We start from the raw sequence: 20,649 nt of genomic DNA, 5'->3' as shown, positions 1-20,649 counted from the left end.
AGTCTAATTAAGCTGAAGTTCCTGGGAAAATGAGGATAAAATGGACTACAAAGAGAGGTTGAAACTGGTCCCTCAATTGTTGAGAGGCATACAAATGGAACAAGAGGCATTTCTAGGCTAAGAGAATAAAAATCAGTTGAGATTTACCACTGCCAGACATCATAAACCAAAGGGTGATTAAAGAGCAAACAGTCAGAAGGGCAAGAGAAACAACCAGTGCACTTTAATTTGTATTTTGGCCAGTGGAATGTGAGAGATTAAACAAAAATTGAAAGCAAGTTGTATTTGTCAGACTAAGAACGTGAAATATAACCTGATTATTTCAACCAAGAAAAGTGAGTAAAATAAAACCCAGATACATATATTAAAGGTAAGAAGATATTCATTTATGCACAAAAACTAGTGAGGGTCCCTGCATAAGAGCAGTCTGAACATTTGAACATTATTGAGAGGGAGAGATGTCATTATGTTAAACGACATAGCATTCTGCCACAAAAATGCATGTTCAAAACAAAGCAAAGGACAGAGTCAGCAAATATTTTTAAAATGTTTTATTATAAAGGATAGGAACCCATGTCCCCATTTTTTTTCAAACCCAGATAAATAAACAGTATATATCATGCTCTGGGGTTTTTTTTAATGTGTTTTGTCTTTTGCAACAGTATCTACAAAATGGCATTCCTAACTCAGAGACCTGGAAAAAAAAAATCACGTGAGAACACAGAGGAAGGCAGACGACAGTTTTTGCACCCAAATGATGACTACACACAATGCGAAGACTGCTGGAAACAGAGACAAAGCAGCGCTATGGAGAACTGCTGAGCAAAAAATAGTTGGGTAATTTAACCCACAGAACACAACAAATTAATCCCTTGGGCAGGATTATTTTAAAAAACCATACAGATGCATAAAAACAAAGTCCTTCCTACTTGGAAAACTTTGAGCTATCAAAATTACAAAAGAATCCTGTGGTGTTCCTTGTTCTTTCATGTTGCCTTAAAAAAATCTATAAAAAACAAAACTAAACCCCACAACCAATAGATTGTTGTTTTGCCTGATTTCAACAATAGCTTTTTTTAAAATAAAACAAAAACAAACAACCCCAGCCACATATGTTGAATGAGTCTGATCTTGTTCCCATTTCAATCAATGGACATTTTACATTTGAGTTCAATTGGAGTAGGATCAGCCTCTTTATTTTTCTCAAAGCAGGAATTGAATGCAGAGACTAATTTCCAAAATTGATTTCCCCATCAGATTATGTCAACACAGGTTTTTAAATAGAAAGTATAATAGCTTTAAGGTGGGATGCAACCCAACCTCTTTGTTACAAACTTTCTTTTTTCTTATAGGCACCTTAAATATTCCAATATTTGAAATGTGCAGCTCACCCTGCACCCATGCCACATGTTTAGTATAAAAGAAATTACTTGATATGACACATTGCTATGGGAAGTAACATGTGTAGCACCTTTCTAGAGTTAGTTTAATATTATATCCTGTTGTAGTTTTGCATTCATGTACATTTAATAGGGTCAACGCAGCATGTACAAATTAAATGGCCATTATTCTTACTGTAGAGATATACACATGCTATTTACAATTCATAATTATTCCTTTATTTTCTATAATGTTGTGATGAATACTTTTTATAGTAATAGCTGAAGCAGAGTGTAAAGCTGGCTTGCCTCAGTTATTCACAAAATAGGTGAAATAATATAGTGAAGAAATGAAGATCTAATAACAATTTAAAATAATTAACGCTAAAGTGTGCACATGCAAAGATATTTTAAAATGAATCCATCCAGGTAAACTACATGTTTATGCCATTTTTATACACCCTAACAGTCTGCTTTGCTGTGTACTTTGAAAGGAAATTGTATATGCAAAAGAACATATTTCTTCATGATATATTTCACGTTCTTTAAACTTTCCTCCAATTTTTCAGTGTGACATTCACACTGTTTTTAATGCAGGCAAAAGCTGAAGGGGAAAAAACATGGTTACTTTTGTTATCACACTAAAAATCCTGGCTCAAGGATTATGCCAATTATCTGGATTACCTACACTTACTTTGCCCTAACAGTGCTGAGCAATTGACGATTTTCTGCACATTATCCTTATCATTCTTCATGCACTGTGACTCAGTATGTTTATCAGGAACATGTTTTACATTTGAAAAGGGCTGAATGAAAAATAACTCTAGCGTACACTATTTGATTCTGGGTTTAAGAGAAATCCATCCATCTAACTTCAGTTCACTTAAGAAAGACAATGATTGAAGTGGTCATTTTGAATAGTTTAAGATGTGCATTAATAAAAGCTTATCTGTAATATTTTTGCATAGATGTGATGCCATTTCACTGCTGAAAGCTATTCTTCTCAATAGATTATGGTAGATTTGCTTCTGTTCTTCAGTATTATCCAGTATATTTTTGCATTTTTTACACAAAAGAAAAGGCATCTGCCAACAGACACTAGATTCAGTCACAGTAACAGGAACACAAAGTTCACTTGTTCTCCTCCACTGGAAAATCATTACAGCCGCTTTCTCATAGGCCAAGCCGTCCCAATGTCATCAGCATATGGGCTGACTTGTGTAGAGTTTCTGCAGGCTATGAAGTGATAGGGGAGCAACTTTGTGTAGCTCCTATTTGTTGCTTTCATGAAGCCCCCAGCCTTTCACATCTGAAGGTTACACAAGAAGTTCTTCAGATAAGAGTGATATTGTGTTTTGTTCTTGTGTCCGCTGCTGAGTGCATTTAAAAGTCCAAGGGCCGAATCATCATAGTTGTTGAATGTAAGGAATAGCTGGGGCCTTTGAAGTAGTGCCACTTTATCCCGTTTAGTTTTCCATGGTTTTGTCCAGCAGTATAGAACATTCCATTCAGATTGGAAGGGCCGCAGGCATCAAACCACCAGCCTGAAACAATTTAAAAAAAGGAATTAAACTGCCAGTTAACAAAGCATTTCCATTTTGTTTTACAGCTTTAACTGATTGGCAATTTGTGGCTCCTGTAAATGTTGTTAGTATGGCAAGGGTTTTGTTTTATGGCTGTGTTGGGTTATTTTGTGTTCAAGAGAATGCACATTGAGTTGTGCACTGAGTATGCATAGTATGGCACAGTATGGCTGATGTGATGGAACAAAATAACTATGGATAAAATAAACTGGATTACATGTTAATATAGTATTATAATTTCCACCTCCCACAACTGATGTAAGTACAGTAGTCAAATTAATACTTCATAATGTATAATTTCACCTCTTGTGATTTTTTTCTCAAATTTAATCATTTGAAATTATTCAGCAAAACCTTTCATTAATTTGTTAAATCTGTGGTATGCATTTCAAGCTGTGTTGCTTAGTTTTAATTGGTCAAATGAGTCATATGATTCGTTTCTGTTCTCTGATTGGAGAAGTGTAATTCTTTTCAGGTAGGTAGTATGAATGTTTGAATAAACAGAAAGTAAAATTTTACTTTCAAAATGTGGAATGGAAGATTTACAACTAAATGTTCAAAAGAAAGAGGAGCAAGGATTAGTGGATTTTTTTTTTCATTTAAATATCGCAAAAGTATAACTTCTTGTTCATCAGTTTGTCAAAACAAGCAGATTGCTGGGTCTGGAAAGACCCAATATAGTGTAATCAACTCAATTCAGGCAATATACTATTACCGTAAGAAATCAAATACTAGAGCCTGCATCATCCTATACAATTGGACTACGGTGTTATTATTTATTTATAGTGTGATAATACGCAGAAGCCCATTGTTCTGGGTGATGTAGAAGCACAGAGTAAGAGACAGTCTCTCTCCCAAAGAATTTACAGTCTAATTTAAAAGAAGATGCAACAGGTAGTGGTTACAAACAATTGAACGAACAAGCAAGGGATTAGAAGGCTAACACTAGTTGGAAATCCATGGTCACTCATACTAGTTTATATGCACAAGGAGATGGTTCTGAAGTTGTGTTTTTTGTGAATTACAGTATTGCCAGCCTGAGGTTGTTCAAAAATCATGTGTCAGACCCCTCAAAATAATGAGATTGGCTTAAAAATCATGAGAGTTTAAAAAATATAAATTTGGGGTACGTTTTATTTTTCTTCTGTTTTTTTAACCTTAAGGGTGTTCATGTTCCAGCTTTTCACCACAGCCATAGCATTAAAAACTTACTACAACTTTTTTTAAAAAAAAAATAAACTGATATTCTCATGAGTAGGGGGGCTAGGCCTTAAGAAAAACACCAAATATCACTAGAAATTGGCAACACTGAAATCCTGGCTCCACTGAAGACAGTGAAAGTTTTGGCATTGACTTAGCCAGGATCAGGATTTTGCTTACCAGCCATTTACCTAGGTATTATATAAAGATGCTCAGCTAAGACTGTGGGAGGCGAAGGAATGAATCCTCCCCTTCAGGCTGCAGAGTGCCGAGACCCCCCTCTCCATGGCTGTCAAAGCATAGGTGGCTGGATTCCCTGTTTGTGGAGTGGATGTTGCATACTTAGAACAAAGATCAGCAGCGTTCCTGGGGTGTGAATCCTCCATATAAGTGCACTGACTGCTGCCTTCAGTGCCTTTCATGCCCATGGGGAGTGAGGGTGGGGTGTGGGGGTGAGAGGCAGCATTTGTTCCAAGTCAAATTAGCTCATAATGTTCCACAGCTAGCCTGATAAAAATAAAACCTGGATCTTTTCCTTTTCAATTGGGTAATCACCTTGTCCCCTTTCTATTTAGACGTCATTGATTTTTCAGCTCCTCCACATACATAGAAACGTCTGTGAACCTGTTGCAAGCAGTACCAGCAGTATTCTACCAGGACTAGATAATGATCGAGCAGTGCACATATTTAGCTCAGTGATGTGAGGTTTCTTTGACTCCATGGAACAAGTCCATGTCTTGCAAACAAAGATGGAGCTTTTTAATGTTTAGTGTTCATTGTTCCCAGTCCAATGGGAGTCCCATTCTTGAGCTGGAATTCAAAAACCGAGATTTTTTTTGCAGTGCATACTTCCTAAATGTTTCCTCCAGTGTCAGCAGATTCTGCTGTTAGAGTTATGTCTGATTATAATAATCCATTGTTTGGGGGGTTTTAAACCACTGGATACAATAGTGACAATAGTTTACTTTGCCCTTTGCATTCAGACCTATGTTATTTATGTTTTTAGTCTTTTTAAATTAATTTCTTAGATTTTGGATACTAAGTGGGTTGTTTTTTTTTTTTCACAAGTAACACTTCATAATCAACTCTTGAGGGGAGGATTTATGCCAGATAAATTCTGGCAAACTTTTATTTTGATATATTTGACCTCTCTTTGATTACAAAGTTATACCTATGGGGCTAATAACCAAAGAAGGAGAAAGCTGTACAACTGATGTTTTACTGTAACTACAGCATAATCTTGTAGAAACTTAAGAGAAAGCCGAACAGAGAAAACCTAATGCTCATGTTTCAAAGTTGGAACACAGATGCAGCTGGATTCTGTTTACTGTCTCACAATATAGACATGGCAAGCTGCATTAGTTACCATTTCATTTTACAGGAACAAGAACAGCAGGAAGGTGGGACTTGATCTGGGGTTTTTGCATTCAGTGGTGTCCTACAAATGCTGCCCAAAGAAAATAAAATTCTGAAATGGTACTAATAGAAAAAGCACTCAGAGGCGTCATAGGGGGGAGTTGTGAAACATTCCATCAAAGTTTTCTTAGGACTAATTTCCCCCTTTAATATTTTTAGTACTACTCTTTATCATACCACATGCTTCCAAGTATGATTATATATATGGGCTTTTTTAGAGAGAGGTTTCTCATTAGTACAATAATGTGTTTTTATTTTCCCTCTTTTCGTTTTTTTAATTTCTTTCCCTCCCTGTTCACAGTTTTTGAGAAGCCTCTTCCCATATCCCTCTACAAGCCCCCACAAGTGTCCCAAAAGCCTCTAACATCAGAGTTCTCTACTTTGAATTCAGCAGAGGAGATGCTGGGACGCCAACTGGATTTTCAGCATGGTTGTGTGTTGGGGTAGAAGGTGGAATGGCGAGAGTGGCTTTTTTGAAGAGTTGTGAGGGAAGAAGGGAAGGAAGAGTGAAGTGCAGACTTCCCACATAGCTGCAAAAGAACATAGTAAGTTCCTGCTGGGTCAGACCAATAGTCCAGCTTATCTAATAGCCTGTCTACACCAATGCCAGACGTTTCAGAGGAAGAAACCCTGCAGGTATGGGATAGACTGACCCAGGTCAATTTTCCTCTTAATCCCCAATAGTTAGAGGTTGGTTTATGCCTGAAGCTTGAAAGATTTTGTTTATTTTTAATACACTACAACAACACTGGATATTCTTGTTATCCATTTAAATATTGAATCTCTCTTTGAATTCCAGGAAACATTTGGCCTCATGGATATCATGTGGCAATGAGTTTCACAGACTACTTGTGTAGGAATTTAATTTCCTTTTATCAATTTTAAATTGGCTACCTTTCAATTTCATTGACTGTTCCCTTGTTTTTGTGTTATGAGATGGGTGAACAATAGTGCTCGATCTACCTTCTTTATACTATTCGTTATTCATCTTAGTAATCTCCTCTCATAGGTCAACAGTCCCAATCATTTCTGTCTCTCGCCTTTGAAAGCTTTTCCATGCTCCCATGCATTTTCATCATCCATCTGTGAACTGTCCCTCTCCTCCTATATTCTTTTTGAGATAGGGGGATACATATTCCTGGTGAGGGCATAGTATTGGTTTATAATATGGCATTATGATATGTTCATGTTATTCAGTATCCCATGGATTCTAACATTGTGTTTGATTTTTTGTATGGCTACTGCACACTGAGCAGAGATTTTCATTGTACTGTCTACAGTGATATCTGGGTCCTTCAGGTCAGCCATTGGAGTGCGTTGTGAAGAGAAGTAGGCAAAAAGGTAGGAAAAGCAAGCCTCTTGTGCACTAGAAGGGAGGAGGCTCTGAGAAGGTTAAAAAAGGTTGTGTTCAAAATTATAGATAATTTGTACATGTTTCTGTAAGTATCAAGACTTCTAGTTGCTTATGTCAACTGAAAAGAGCTTCCTAATTTTTTGAGGTTAAACGATCTCTAATAATTACGTTTGTATGGAAATGTCAAGCAACCTTACATCATACAGTATACTGTCTAAACAAAAGATGATTTAGATACCATATCACTACATTGTTTTAAAACCATCTAAAGAAATAAACATTGATCCCCACTGTGGGCATTGATCCCCACTGTGGGCAGCTGCTCTTCTGCAATATGTTTTGTGGCCTGTGTTTTTTAAATGATGCTGTTACTTCTAGTGAAAAGCTGTGAAATTTGAAACCAACTAATTTTCATTAAAAGAAATTAAATCTATTTGAATACTTCAGACACATTTACCCTTGTATGGGAGATTTCTACCGTTCTACTGCCTTACCTGTGTTCTGAATGTCTGTGGGTGAGTGAAAGATCATCACTAAACATTCTTGTAAAAATATCCTAAAAATATAACAGCTGCCCGTGTGAACACTGGGATGACTGTCTTATTGGTCACATTTCTCTGAACTCACACTCACAAATTTTGTATGTGTAAAATGTGCAGCCGTGAAAGCAAACAAAACAAAACAAGAAAACCCCCCAAAGGGGTGATGGTGGCAGCATTTGCATGTAGTTGCTGGGGAAATGGCCTTCCTAATTATCTGTTTTGTATGCACAAATGCAGGCTTTCCATGCACATGTGCGTAAATGTATAGGAATGTTGAGGCCTGTTTGAAACTGTGGCCCAAACCTCTTGTCCATTCGCTACTGCCCCTCAATTCACCAGATATACTGTAATTCTGTAGTATATTGGGTGTTTATCATGGCTATTAATTTCTAGAATGGGGGCTTCTCTTGGCTGCTTTATTCTTCACAGACTCTGGGAATGGCTTTCTGGAGTGTGGGCACTTGGTGACCAGACAGTTTTTATCCCTCTTCTGCTTCCTGAATCCTCAGAATGCAAGCTCATGTCCATCAAACACAACATGCAGCATTCAAGTCTGATCTGACAGACTCAAATGTGGCTTATTTGAGGAGAGTATGTGGGTGGCCTTGTTGGATGAAAGGTTCCTTTGAAAATCCAGTGTCTCTTTCTGGTCCCTTGTATGTTGTGTTTGCGCCCATAGAATTTGTGCTCAGCAGCAGAGCACCTACAGGAGAGTGAAACCCTAACCCAAATTATTGAACCATATTTTACTTATCATTTGAAAGGCAGCCACTAAACTTACTCTTATACCAGATTTGGACCTTTCTGTTATATTGGACCTTAGAGGAGCAGGATGGTTTTTATAATTTCAGTAAAGCACAGTATCAGCAAGACTATAATGTAGGATATGGATAAAAGTGTATAAACTATGAACATCTCTGTGACTGTACAGAAGAAATTTGTTGGTAGGAAATGAAATCAAACAGCATGTGCTTCCCATGAGCTTTTCACATTATCTGGATTGCAGGGTCCTTTTGAATAATGTTAATAGGCCACAATGTGAAATTAACAAGGAGCATGTTCGGGGACAGTCATACTCTGACTTTTCTATTAAATGTATTAGAAGATTATTTAAGTCAGTCACCATTTTGTTGTTATTCAAATACTTTATGTGCTATTGTCCATCCTTCTATATATCATTGTTAAGCACTGTAACATACAACTGACTTTTGTTAATAATATTTTTCATATTCCCCCTTTTTAAAGAAAAATGTCATCATATGCCAATCATTTTGTATCTGAATGATAAATATATTGATAATCGCTATATTCAATACTTCATGAGTGTCCACTTCATATAGATCTATGTGAGAAAGAGAGATGAATTAAACAAATTCACCCAGAAATTTTAAACCTTTTAAACACAGGTATTTGGATACAAGGGTTCAAAGGGAGGGTTGCAAGGGCTTTATGGATCATTCTTCTCTAAACTGGTAGACATTGCCATTTTGAATGTTGTCATTCCAAACAAAGGGATAGAAAAGACCTGCAGCCTTATTTGACTACTTATGAAACATCAACCTACATACTATGGCAATAAGTGCTTTATAAATGTTTTAGAAACAAATAATATTGTTTTAGATATGTGTAACCTTCAATAAGTGTAAAACACTTGCATCTTTTATACCTTCCAAAAGACTCAGGGAGATTTTCAAAGGGACAAAGGGTAGTTAGGCATCCATGGGGTAGAACCACAAAGGGAACTTAGGCTGAGCATTGTGACGCCTGACTTTAGGTACCCTGCCACCTACTAGCATTGACAGCCTTGAGTTAGGTGCACAGGTTTTCTGTATAATGCACGGGAAGAGTGAGGTGCCTACGAATGGGATTCACAAAAGCCAGCATGCTTAGTGGAGAGCTGCCTAAGCTAGCCAGTAGGAAGTGCTGAGGAGACATGTGTGGCCTAAGCTTAGGTGCCTGTCTCCATTCACAGCCATGAACCCGCTACTGGAGTTAGGCGACAAAGCCAGGTCAGTCCTTTCTCACACATAAAAAAGACATTGAGAGCGCCATCCTCAGAATGCCACACAGCTCAGGGGCTAGGGCATTCACTTGGGAGGTGGGAGACCCTGGGTTCAAGTCCTTGCTCCAGGTAAAATGGGGATTTGAACTGAAGGCGCCCACATCCTGAGTGAGCGCTAACCACTGGGCTATAGAGCATAAGAGGGCAATAGTACCTCTTCCAGCTGTGTTGTGTGAGGGGACCTGACCCAGCATATGTGATCTAAGATAGCTTCTGAATATATGTACTTGTAGGCATGACAGGCAGAGGAGCACCTAGTTTGAGGATCCTGCCAAGGCTTAGGTACAAGCTAGACACTGGGCGCCAGGGCTTAGGTAGCTGTGTGCATGCACATGGCCAGACATTTAGGTGCCTAGGAGACTTTATCAGTGGAAAATTAGGAGCCTAAGGGCTTTAGGTGCCTACAAGGTTAGGGGGCATCTGAGTGAGGGTATGAGGATCTAAATTTTGGACTTAGGCTCTTAAATAAATCCTCTATGGAACTGGCCCCACTTGTCTATTTAAATTAATGGGAGTTGGGTACCTAACTCCAATTTGTGCCTCTGAACACTTCCCCCCAAGGTCAACCTGAAGTAGAGTCAATAAACATAACCCAGCCCCTAAGAGCATGTGACATCTAAATTAATTCTTCTGATGAGGCTGCTGCACAGTATTTCATCTTTTTTGGGATAACACTTGATGTGGACCAGATGGGAGGTGGCAGCTAATGAGATCATTGAGAGAGCCACATGGGCATTCTTTAAATCTTTATTTTCAGCCCTGACTATAACCATCTCATAAACTTTGTCTGCAGTTTATTTCAGTCTTTATTCCTGACGCAAATATATTGGGTTCATCTCACAGAGGTTACAGGATCTCCAAAGCTCTCAAGATAGTCAGAAACCTGATTGTAGATTTCATATAATGCATAATTAAAGTGCTGTCTGGGGGGCTGCCAAAAGCAACAGAGGGCTTGACAATATTTGGTATAGTTCAATACCCAGTTTTTGACAGAGGACTTTTTAACAAACTGTCATCACGGTCACTTTTCTTACTCTGCCCTCTTGTTGTGACATAAGATTGGAATCAATCTATTGAACGTTCCTGTTTTGAAAGATTTAATTGATATTCTCAGGGAGTGAGAAAATCAATGTCATTGGGAAAATGCAGTCGAATGTATGAGGAGAAATTTAACAGGGTGAAATGTTTAGAGATTAAGGGAAAAAACAATTAGCGATTTTGAGGTCTTGACTCTTTCATAAAACAAATTATTCAAACAATCTTACTTGTAAAACTGATTAAATTATCCATGAAGACTAATTGCATTTACTTGCTTTTTTCCTGTTTGAACTTTACGCTGAGTTTGGCAGTTCACCTCTTTCCCGCTCTCTCCTTTCATTTGCCTCTCCAGTATATTTAGCCCTGGTCTTCACAACAGAGGTAGATTGATGTAAGGCAGCATACATTGACCTAACTCTGTAAGTGTCCACACTAAAATGTAGCTCCAACCACTAGAATGACTACTGCTGCCTTTCAGAAGCCGTCCCACAATATGCCACACTGACAGTTAAGTCGCTCTTGGTGAGGACACACTGCTGACACAAGGAGCGTACGTGGATATTCAAAAGTATCTTTAATTTAAGTACTGCAGTGGCTGTATATTAGCATAACTTAGGTCAACTTAATTTTGTAGTATCCTTAGACGATAGAGAGATTTTTCTGTTAATTTACAGACCTGATGCAGCGGAAAATACCTGTGTCTTTCAGAGCTCTGTGGAATGATAGCTCTACAGCAGACTAAGGCTATGTCTACACACTGGACCTTACAGCGGCACAGCTATACCGCTGCAGCTGCCCTGCCGTAGGGCCTCCCGGCTAGCCGCTCTATGCCGAGGGGAGAGAGCTTTCTTGTCGGCATAATTAAACCACCCCCAACGAGCGGTGGCACCTATGTCAGTGGGAGAGCATCTCCCGCCAACATAGCACTGTCCATCCTGGCACTTTTGTCAGTGAAACGTATGATGGTCATGGGGTTTGTTTTTTCACATGCCTGAGCAACAAAAGGTTTACTGACAAAAGTGCCAGGGTGGACATAGCCTATGCTTAGCAGGGATGACTGACCTAGGTCCCCAGAGGCAGCTGCTTCAGAAAGGAGAGCATTCCTCCTGCATTGCCCCAAATTCTATATACCAGTATAAATATTCCTGTATGGGAAGGAGAATAAGCTATAGCAGTTTGTCACCTCTATACCACTATGATTGTGTCCCTACTAGGGGTTGTATCAGTATCACCATTTAAGTTAAAACATCACACCTCTAAAGTGAAACAGGTATACCCCTACAAACACTGGGGGTAAACCAGGCCTTTATAACTTGATAGGCTTTTCTTCCAGCATTTTCTTTTCTCCTGTTTCCCTCCATCCCCTCGCTTGCCTGAAGTGTTCTGCCTCTCATCTCTAAAAAGCCCTCTCTCCCTCCCATTTCTGATCTCTCTCCTTCCCCACACCCTTAACCTCTTCCTTCTGTTCTTCCTTCCACAAACTCTCACCTCACCTCCTTCACCCTCTGTCTCATTTTCCTTTCCCCTTTCCCCTCTGTTGTTTGCCACCACTTGTTGCAGCTTGTTTCAAATTAGATTGTAAACTTTTGGGGTGCCAGAGCTCTGTGTTTCTACAGCACCTGACAGGGACCTGGGGGCACAACCACAATGCCCATAATAACCTCACAAGGAGTTTCGCACAGCACTGCACGTCATCTTTCCCTCTCTCCAAAGTTGCTTCATCATGGTCAGTTTAGAAATACACAGCAGATTAAAATGTATAGAATGCCTTTGTGGGACTGTGCTTACCTCCTGTTAGCATGAGGGCACATTTGCACATGCAGTTGTCATTATCGGCATCTTTAGTACTGAAATCAGCGCCATGTAAGATCAGGCTACTCTGCTTTCCTGCTGTTCCTGTGTGTCCTTTTAGATATAGCCTGAAATAGTCAAAGGAAACAGTCATATCACCAAAGGTAATGGTAAAAGCTCCAGATCTTCATGCTGGGATTGGCTTCTGCTGTGATGTACACACGGAAGATTACAGAAACCTCATAAATGTCTTGGGTTTTGGCTCAATCCATTTGTTGTTTCAGAGGTAAGATGAAGAAATCCAGAGTGTTTCAACATATCTTCACTATGGTATAAGTTCTGTCGCTGACCAAAACTCATTACAAATGATCTAAACTGGAAAAAGGAGGAGAGTGGAGAGAAAGACAGAGAGGAGAGGGGGAAAGGGACAGAAAGATGAGTGAAGGGAGACAGCAAGGGAAAAAGAAGGTATGGATTCATATGGTGGCATTTTTCATACCGGGCCGAATTTTATCCCTTTCTCTTATTCATGCTGACTGGTACCTTAAGCTGCAAATTTTCCCAGTAATTTCAATAGGACTAATTGCAGAGTGAGGTACAATTCATTGTGACTCAGTGAACTGTAAGAATTGTGATTGTTTGCAGAATAAGGTACTACTCAGTATACCTAGAGTTGGGTGTATATTTTAGCATGACACAGGAATTTTGCTACACACTTAGCTTTATATTAATGTTAATGGATGTGGTGCTGCTAATCCCCAGGCACTGCACTGAACACTTTACCCCTTCATGGTTTGAAATAGTTCAAAATTTTTTAGAAGGGACAGATGATCGAATGGTTAACGAACTAGCCAGACACCTCGCTCTGCCACAGAAAAATGATAAAAGACAAAAACGCTGTATCATCCATCGGCAAACACTTTCACAAAGTGTTCTCACAAGATCTGATCTTTCAATACTTGTCCTAAGAAGAAACCTGCTAAATACCTTCAAAAGGTGAGCCTGGGAACTTAAATTCATTATTCTGTTAGACAGCAAAAACTATGGGCTTAACAGGGACTTTAGCTTTATGGCTCATTACAACAATTTGTAACACACCACACTGCCTGCTATCCTTAATTGCCAACATCAAGCATAACAATCTGACCCCCAATTGCCCACTTCATTTCAAGTGATCACCTCCAACAAGCATTACCCCTTTTGCTCAATAATTTGTCCCAACTTGTATTTAGCTCAGAATCTCTGCTTTCTTTCCCAGGCCTGAAGGAGAGCTCTGTATAGCTCAAAAGCTTGTATCTTCCATTAACTGAAGTTGGTCCAATAAAAGATATTACCTCACCTACCTTTTCTCTCTCATACCTTGGTACCAACATTGAAAAAAACTGAGGAAAGACTAAAACGTCATACAAAATTTAAAATATACCTAATGTCAGAGAAACAGAAATGTCAATGCCTTGTGCTGTTGTTCAATCACCATATCAGTTAGCTGATTTTCCTTTAGCATATTACTTCACCTAGGGATATCTGAGCTTTGGGGCAATTTAGTCTAAGTGCTGGCTTTGCTCACATTCATTTCTTTGTTTCATATCAACAATCAAAAGGCTGGAATTAGTGCTGTCTGCATTCACTAGGCTGGACGCTGATTAGTTGTGCTTAATTGTTTGCAGAACAAAATAAATTTCCCTGAGGTTGTGTTGATAGAAAAATTATTCCAGTGCATGATGTCTATGAGCTTACTTTCAACAGCCACCCACCATCAGTGCAGCAGCAGCACCGAGCTCACAGATGGGTTATGTCAGTTAAAAAAGACAGTGAATGCTGTTTTCCTCAATCAGTAGAGACAGTGCTGGCCAGATCATTTTATTAACAAACCACACCATAAAACCCACTTAGTCCCAATAAAATAATACATATACTACAAATCACTGAGCAACAGGAGCTATCTGTGGTTTGCTTTTCCTTGGAGAAGGAAGGTATTAGGGTTATTTACAAGCTTATGCTCCTATGCTGATATTTTATAAGCATCCTACTCAGCAAGATTTAGACCTCAGCATTGTGATCTGACTTTTCCATGGCTCCATTTGTTTAGTAGCAAGAGGAGGGTAAAGCTTAACTATAAAACTGAAGTGAGCAGATGTGATAGGCTGGGGTGTCATATTCAGTACTACAGATTCAGTAGATTCAGTACTACGTTCCATGGTTGTGCGACACCTCAACACCACTTGCCTTAGTGTAAGGAAGTCTTGTGCATGCTTGCTATGGATCAGCTCCCTGGCAACACAAGCTCTGCCTTCTAGGTCTTGGCAGACCTTGCTCTCTCGGTACAGGTTAGCGAAAGGCACACACCGACCCCCAAGTCCTCCGCATGTCCCTCTGGGGTGCTCAGACCTGTTCCATGGAACACTCTCAGACCTCTTAGATCCGCTATCCCCAAAGGAATAGTACACACAGCAGCTTGTAAGAGTCAGCTCAGGATCATCATTTTACTCAGCATACAGCACTTAGATGTAGTTATAGTGCAAACAAGAAAATGTTTATTATCAAAGAACAGAGATTCCAGTGAAAGAGAGTGAGACCATTGGAAACAAATGATTAAAACAAAATTATAACACGCTTTCTAGAGGCTAAACTTAATTAACAAGGGATTCCCCTATCTCCTATATGATAGCTAAGGCCCTACCAAATTCACAGCCATGAAAAATGTATCATGGACCATGAAATCTGGTCTCTCCCTGTGCAATCTGGTCTTTTTACCCAATACTATACAGATTTCACAGGGGAGACCAGCGTTTCTCAAATGGAGGGTCCTGACCCAAAAGGGAGTTGCAGGGGGGTCACAAGGTTATTTTAGGGGGGGGGTCTATATATTGCCACCCTTACTTCTGCACTGCCTTCAGAGCTGAGCGACCGGAAAGCAGCAGCTGTTGGCCAGGCGCCCAGCACTGAAGGCAGCGCCCCTCCAGCATCAGTGCAGAATTGAGGGTGGCAATACCATACCATGCCACCCCTATTTCTGCACTGATGTCTTCAGAGCTGGGTGACTGGAGAGTGGCGGCTGCTGACTGCGGGCCCAGCTCTGCAGGCAGCAGCACAGAAGTAAAGGTGGCAATACCATACCAGGCCATCCTGACTTCTGTGCTGCTGCTGGTGGCGGCTCTGCCTTGAGAGACGGGCTCCCAGCCAGCAGCCACCCTTCTCCAGCTGCCCAGCGAGCAGCAGCACAGAAGTAAGTGTAGCAGTACTGCAACCCCTCCCTACAATAACCTTGTGACTCCCCCCCCCCCCCAACTCCTTTTTTGGTCAGGTTCCCTACAATTGCAACACCGAGAAATTTCAGATTTACATAGCTGAAATAATGAAATTTACAATTTTAAAAATCCTACAACCATCAAGTTGACCAAAATGGACCGTGAATTTGGTAGGGCCCTAATGATACCCTACCCCCAAGTTGTTTCCCCAGTGTTTTCAGCCACTTTGGTTGTGATCCCTTCTCATAAGATCAAGCCTTCTGACAGCTTGTTCTCACAGACTGAAAGAGTAAATGGGGATTCATCTGCACCCCTTAGAAATAGTCCCCCCACCACTGTTTTAGTTTTAGTTGCAAACAGGATACCCATCCCACAACATATACAACCTCCATGCCTTGTTTTTTCCTGTGTGCTTTCATGTTGTTTTCACATCCCACTATTAGCATTTGACTCCATCATAAAGCTTACAATACTTAATTTGCACGTAGCCGGAGATATAAAGGTTGGTACTTTCTCACTGGTGGAACGATTCTAAGGCATGTCACTTTACATACATTAAGAACATAATTTTTGTACAGATACAGAACTCCTTAAATATCACCTGTACATCTATCTTACAATGATTAAGAGACCAATATGAAACAAGCTTTTGTTAGAGAGCTTACATGACATTCTTTGGTGAACGAAAATGCAAATACCAGACCCAAGGAATCTCTGCAGCACTTATGTCCTCTGCCAGATAGCACCAAGTGGTCCCTGGGTCACAACACAGGAGCCAAAGGAGTAAAATACTATTCAGTATGAACTGGGATATCAGAATCTTCCCCTAAATGGTTAGTTCTCCTATCTCTGGGTTACATTTGGAACCATTTTAAAGTTAGCATTAATTTCCAAAACCATAAAGACACTGATCAGCCAGCTCCATGAATAATACATTTCCTACAGATTACATTTAAAAAGATAGCTAGTTAAATACTAGGGGGGAATTAGCATTTCTTGACAGTACATAACTGAAGTAATACAATATCAAATAACACTGATAACATTACAAGATGGGATTTTCAAAAGCACCCAAGTGATTCAGGTGTATGAGTCCCATTGACTTCTGCTGAAAAATAACGGAGGTGCTTTGGAAAACCCCACCCAGGCTCTCTAGTTCTTATCACTTCTGCAACCATTTCCATCTGCTAAAGAACTGTAAACCTCACCAGTGAGACAGTGTGACTTTGGGACAAGACACCTAACCATGCCGTATTTCAATATCCCCAGCTGTAAAACAGGGATGATGAAATGTATACCCACCTTAATAAAGAGTTTCAAAGTCCTTGGACAAAACTGCTAGGAGCTAGATTGAATTTTTAAGCTCCATTCTAAATTAACAGGCATGACCTGACTGCTTTGCCTCAGGGCAGAATGAACTCAGTGTTAAAGTCCCTGCTCTCTTACTCTGGGGTACAGGGGAACAGGGGAGGAATTAAACGGGTGGATGGCAGACCCAGGACTACTCCTGCTCCCTGCCCATTTCCTCACATTAGGGGAGTTTCTAGAGAATAAAGGCTGCATACCACACTGGCGTCAGACCCAAGATGTGGGCAGGGTTAGAGTGGGTGAAGCCTTACGCCATGCTTAGCTAAAAGAAGAACACCTCTAGGCTAATGTGAGTGTGCAGTATGAAAATAACAACAAATATACTATTAGGGATGGCAATGAACCAGGAAGAGAAAACATGCTTGTGTAATATAATAAACCTCTAGGTTAACTGTTTCTGTGTGGCTTTCATATTAAATTCTAAGACCATCATGAAGAAGACAGCTGGCTACCAGCATTCACTTAGAGAATCCACTACAAGCATTTAATATCAGTCTTCATTCTCATATACAAAATTCTGCAACTGTTACCTTTTATCTGGAATTACTTAGAAATCGCAGCATTTTTTCCACATGATTTTGTGCATTGGCAGCTTTGGGTCTATATAAACAGACCCGATAGCAAGAAGCAATCTCCTAAGCATGTTTTGCTTTTCATCATTCCTACTGTGTGACACAACTTGATTATCTTCAAGTACTTAAAACCAAAACAAAGAATATTGTGTGGAAAGCACAGATCTGAAGAGTTACTCAAACATCTGCAGAGTAGTCTGAAAAGCCAGTTCAAATTTACACCACAAATGTTGCCTTTTGAAGTTATTAAATCACCTCAAATTCTTCTCCCAAACATACACAAGTTAGCTGCAGCCACAGTGTGTTTGATGAGTTTAACATGCCTCCACCACAGGAGAAAAGCATGGACCATGCTGTGGTGATTCTCTGTACTGGGCTGGCAGCGTCCTGTGGCTCTGAGCACCTTTTGCCTTGAGGTGGTGAGCACTGAAGTTGGCAGTCCTGTCCATAGACTGTAGTATTGGATGCACAGGTGACCCACCTTCATCCCCTTTCTGTGTTAGGAGGTGGACTCTGGCCACAAACTTGCCCAAATTGCTCTGGGCAAAACACTTCTGCTCAGGCTTTGCAAGGGATGCAGGGATTGTCCTAATGTAGGTAAACCTAAAACAAAACCCCACAATTTTTTTTCAAAACCAGATGTGGAAGCAGCAAGGGATTTACTGAGAAAGGGGCATTCATTCTGGAAGGGCAACTATGATAGCCATGCACATCACAGAAAGGAGAAAGACATGAGAGTGAAGCAGAAAAGAAACTGGAAGATCAGGTGAAAGTTGTCAAAAGCCATTTCTGATAACACTGCTCTCTCAAAATCTTGAGGCTTTCCTAATTTGTTTACCATCTTTGAATTATGAAAATATCTCAGTACCTCTCCTGCTGTTTTTGCTAGAGTCATTAAACTGAAGATGCCATCCAGCTGAAGGACAGAAGAGTGTCACTGTTGGTTGCCCGTTTGAGAAAACCAGTAATATTACTTAATAACATCAAGTGACACTGAATTCTGCCCATTTCCTATATTGCTCCAACCTCAAGCAACAGTTTTCATGGTAGTTCAGAAGAATGTTTATTTAACTTTATTTTATTCCTGTTGTACTCTAGACCTACAAACAGTAGGCAATCTTAGGTTTGTAAACATTAAAATATCTGAGCAATAACATCTTAGGTACTGACAGGTTGAACAGATTTTTATTTGGGCACTGAACGTTCTTGCTGCAGTATATGGAACTAGTTTTTCTTTCTCACAGTTATTTAAAGAAAATTCAAAATGACCACCATGCTTCTCTCTGCTGCTTGGTTCAGTTTGACATAATTCTTTGACATTAGTACAGCTCCATGCACATACCCTTGTGCATGTTAATACAAGCAAAATTTACCAGCATCAATAAATATATATCAATCTATAGCCTTTAATATACTGAGTCACAAAATGGATATGTCATCTGTAAAAGCAAAATGATAATATAATGCCTGCAGATGGAAGGCAATGCATGCCTGCAATGTGCAGCAGTGAAATTATATTAATGACTTGAGAAGGTATTTTTGTTTTGTTTTTTAGGGCATGTTGTATATTGGGCATCCAGGAAAAGGATTTGAATGGCCTGTTATGGATACAGAAGTAGCTATATTACCGCTTATACAAAAATGGTGTTTATTCTGGCCAGAGAAGAAGCAAGCACATACAGCTTCTACTAATTGTACTAAAGACTACAGTACAGATGTTCCAGAACTGTTCACTGCAATACACAACGTTGGTAGGTTCAGAGATGATCTCACTATCACAGGGCTAGAAGAGAAGCATTCTTCAGTGCTGATGTTCTAGGGTTAATTAGAACAGCCCCTATCTAAAGAACTGTAACAATCACATTTGTTTGGAGAACAGAACTATCTGCTCACAGTCTAGCCTCTCAGTCATCACAAAGGCTGGAAGACTTGAGCTAATGCACAGGACTGGACAAAAACAAAATTCTGGTGAAACTGTTTTTTGACAGCAAATTGGCTAACAAAATGGATCTACTTTTTTTGTGGAAAATTTCAATTTTTTGTTCAAAGCCCCAAAGGTTTTGGTTGAAAATCTGAAATTTTCCATGGAAAGAAAATCCTGTATTTTTCTGACCAGCTCTACTCATCAGTGCTGACCATAGCCAAGGACTTCCTGTTCTGCAGGAACTATAGCTTTTGCACTAATGCATTACTGTGTACTGTGGGCCGAACTAATTTCCAAAGTAAGGGATCTGTCCAAATTCCAGCCTTCAGGAAACTGTAGATGAGCAAAAAGAAAAGGAGTACTTGTGGCACCTTAGAGACTAACCAATTTATTTGAGCATGAGCTTTCGTGAGCTACAGCTCGCTTCATCGGATGCTCATGCTCAAATAAATTGGTTAGTCTCTAAGGTGCCACAAGTCCTCCTTTTCTTTTTGCGAATACAGACTAACACGGCTGTTACTCTGAAACCTGTAGATGAGCAGTAACCTAAGCAGAGACATAAACACAGACATAAACTAAGATGATGCCAATTGTTTTGATAGTACTAGAGATGGATGAACGAGTTAAAAAAAAACCTGACCTGAACATTTGCCCAGAACTCAAACAAAGCCAAGTTGAAGAAGTTTGGTTAATTTAATATAACAATATTTCCCCCCTGCCCCTCTACACTTCTTGGTTTTGGCTGGAGCCAGAAGGAGAAATGCCAAAATATGTTCTCATGGGATTTTCAACACAAAAACACAGGGAACCTCAAAAGAAAACCTACTCTTGAAAAGGTTCCAAGGTTTGGATAAGTAGCCAGACATTCTGATGCTTATCTTTACTGAACTGCTGAACTTTTTGAGGTTTGCTTATTATTCTTATTAATAGCTGAAGTCCACTCATTAAGGGTCCCATCCTACTTCCATTGGTTTCAATGGGCATGGGATTGGGCTCTTATTTTACTTGTATGTGGCCTAATCCTGCTTCATCTGACTTCAGTAAATCAGGATTAGGCTGAGACACAAACAACTGTTCGAAAAAGATTCACAAAGCTAGTTTGCTAACACTTATACAGATATATTGTAACTATGGTTGGGATAATGTGATGTCCACTCCAGTTATAGTTTTTC

At 39.7% G+C, this 20,649-nt stretch overlaps 1 protein-coding gene across 2 annotated transcripts in view; it reads right to left on the bottom strand.

Annotated features, from left to right (window-relative positions):
• Positions 1 to 536: 536 nt before the first annotated feature.
• The window catches only part of ANGPT1 (angiopoietin 1), a 217,010-nt gene continuing 196,897 nt past the window's right edge, over positions 537 to 20,649 (bottom strand). For both annotated transcript variants that reach the window (XM_048841485.2, XM_048841482.2), the window contains 2 exons: positions 12,363 to 12,493; positions 537 to 2,923 (listed from right to left, as the gene is read on the bottom strand). In XM_048841485.2, coding sequence (XP_048697442.1) covers positions 2,763 to 2,923; positions 12,363 to 12,493 — 292 coding nt within the window. In that variant the 3' untranslated portion in view covers positions 537 to 2,762. The remainder of the gene's footprint in view (positions 2,924 to 12,362; positions 12,494 to 20,649) is intronic.

The sequence above is a fragment of the Caretta caretta genome, chromosome 2 (genome assembly GCF_965140235.1).
Source record: "Caretta caretta isolate rCarCar2 chromosome 2, rCarCar1.hap1, whole genome shotgun sequence".
NCBI lineage: Eukaryota > Metazoa > Chordata > Testudines > Cheloniidae > Caretta > Caretta caretta.
This window is presented reverse-complemented; position numbering and strand designations above follow the sequence as displayed.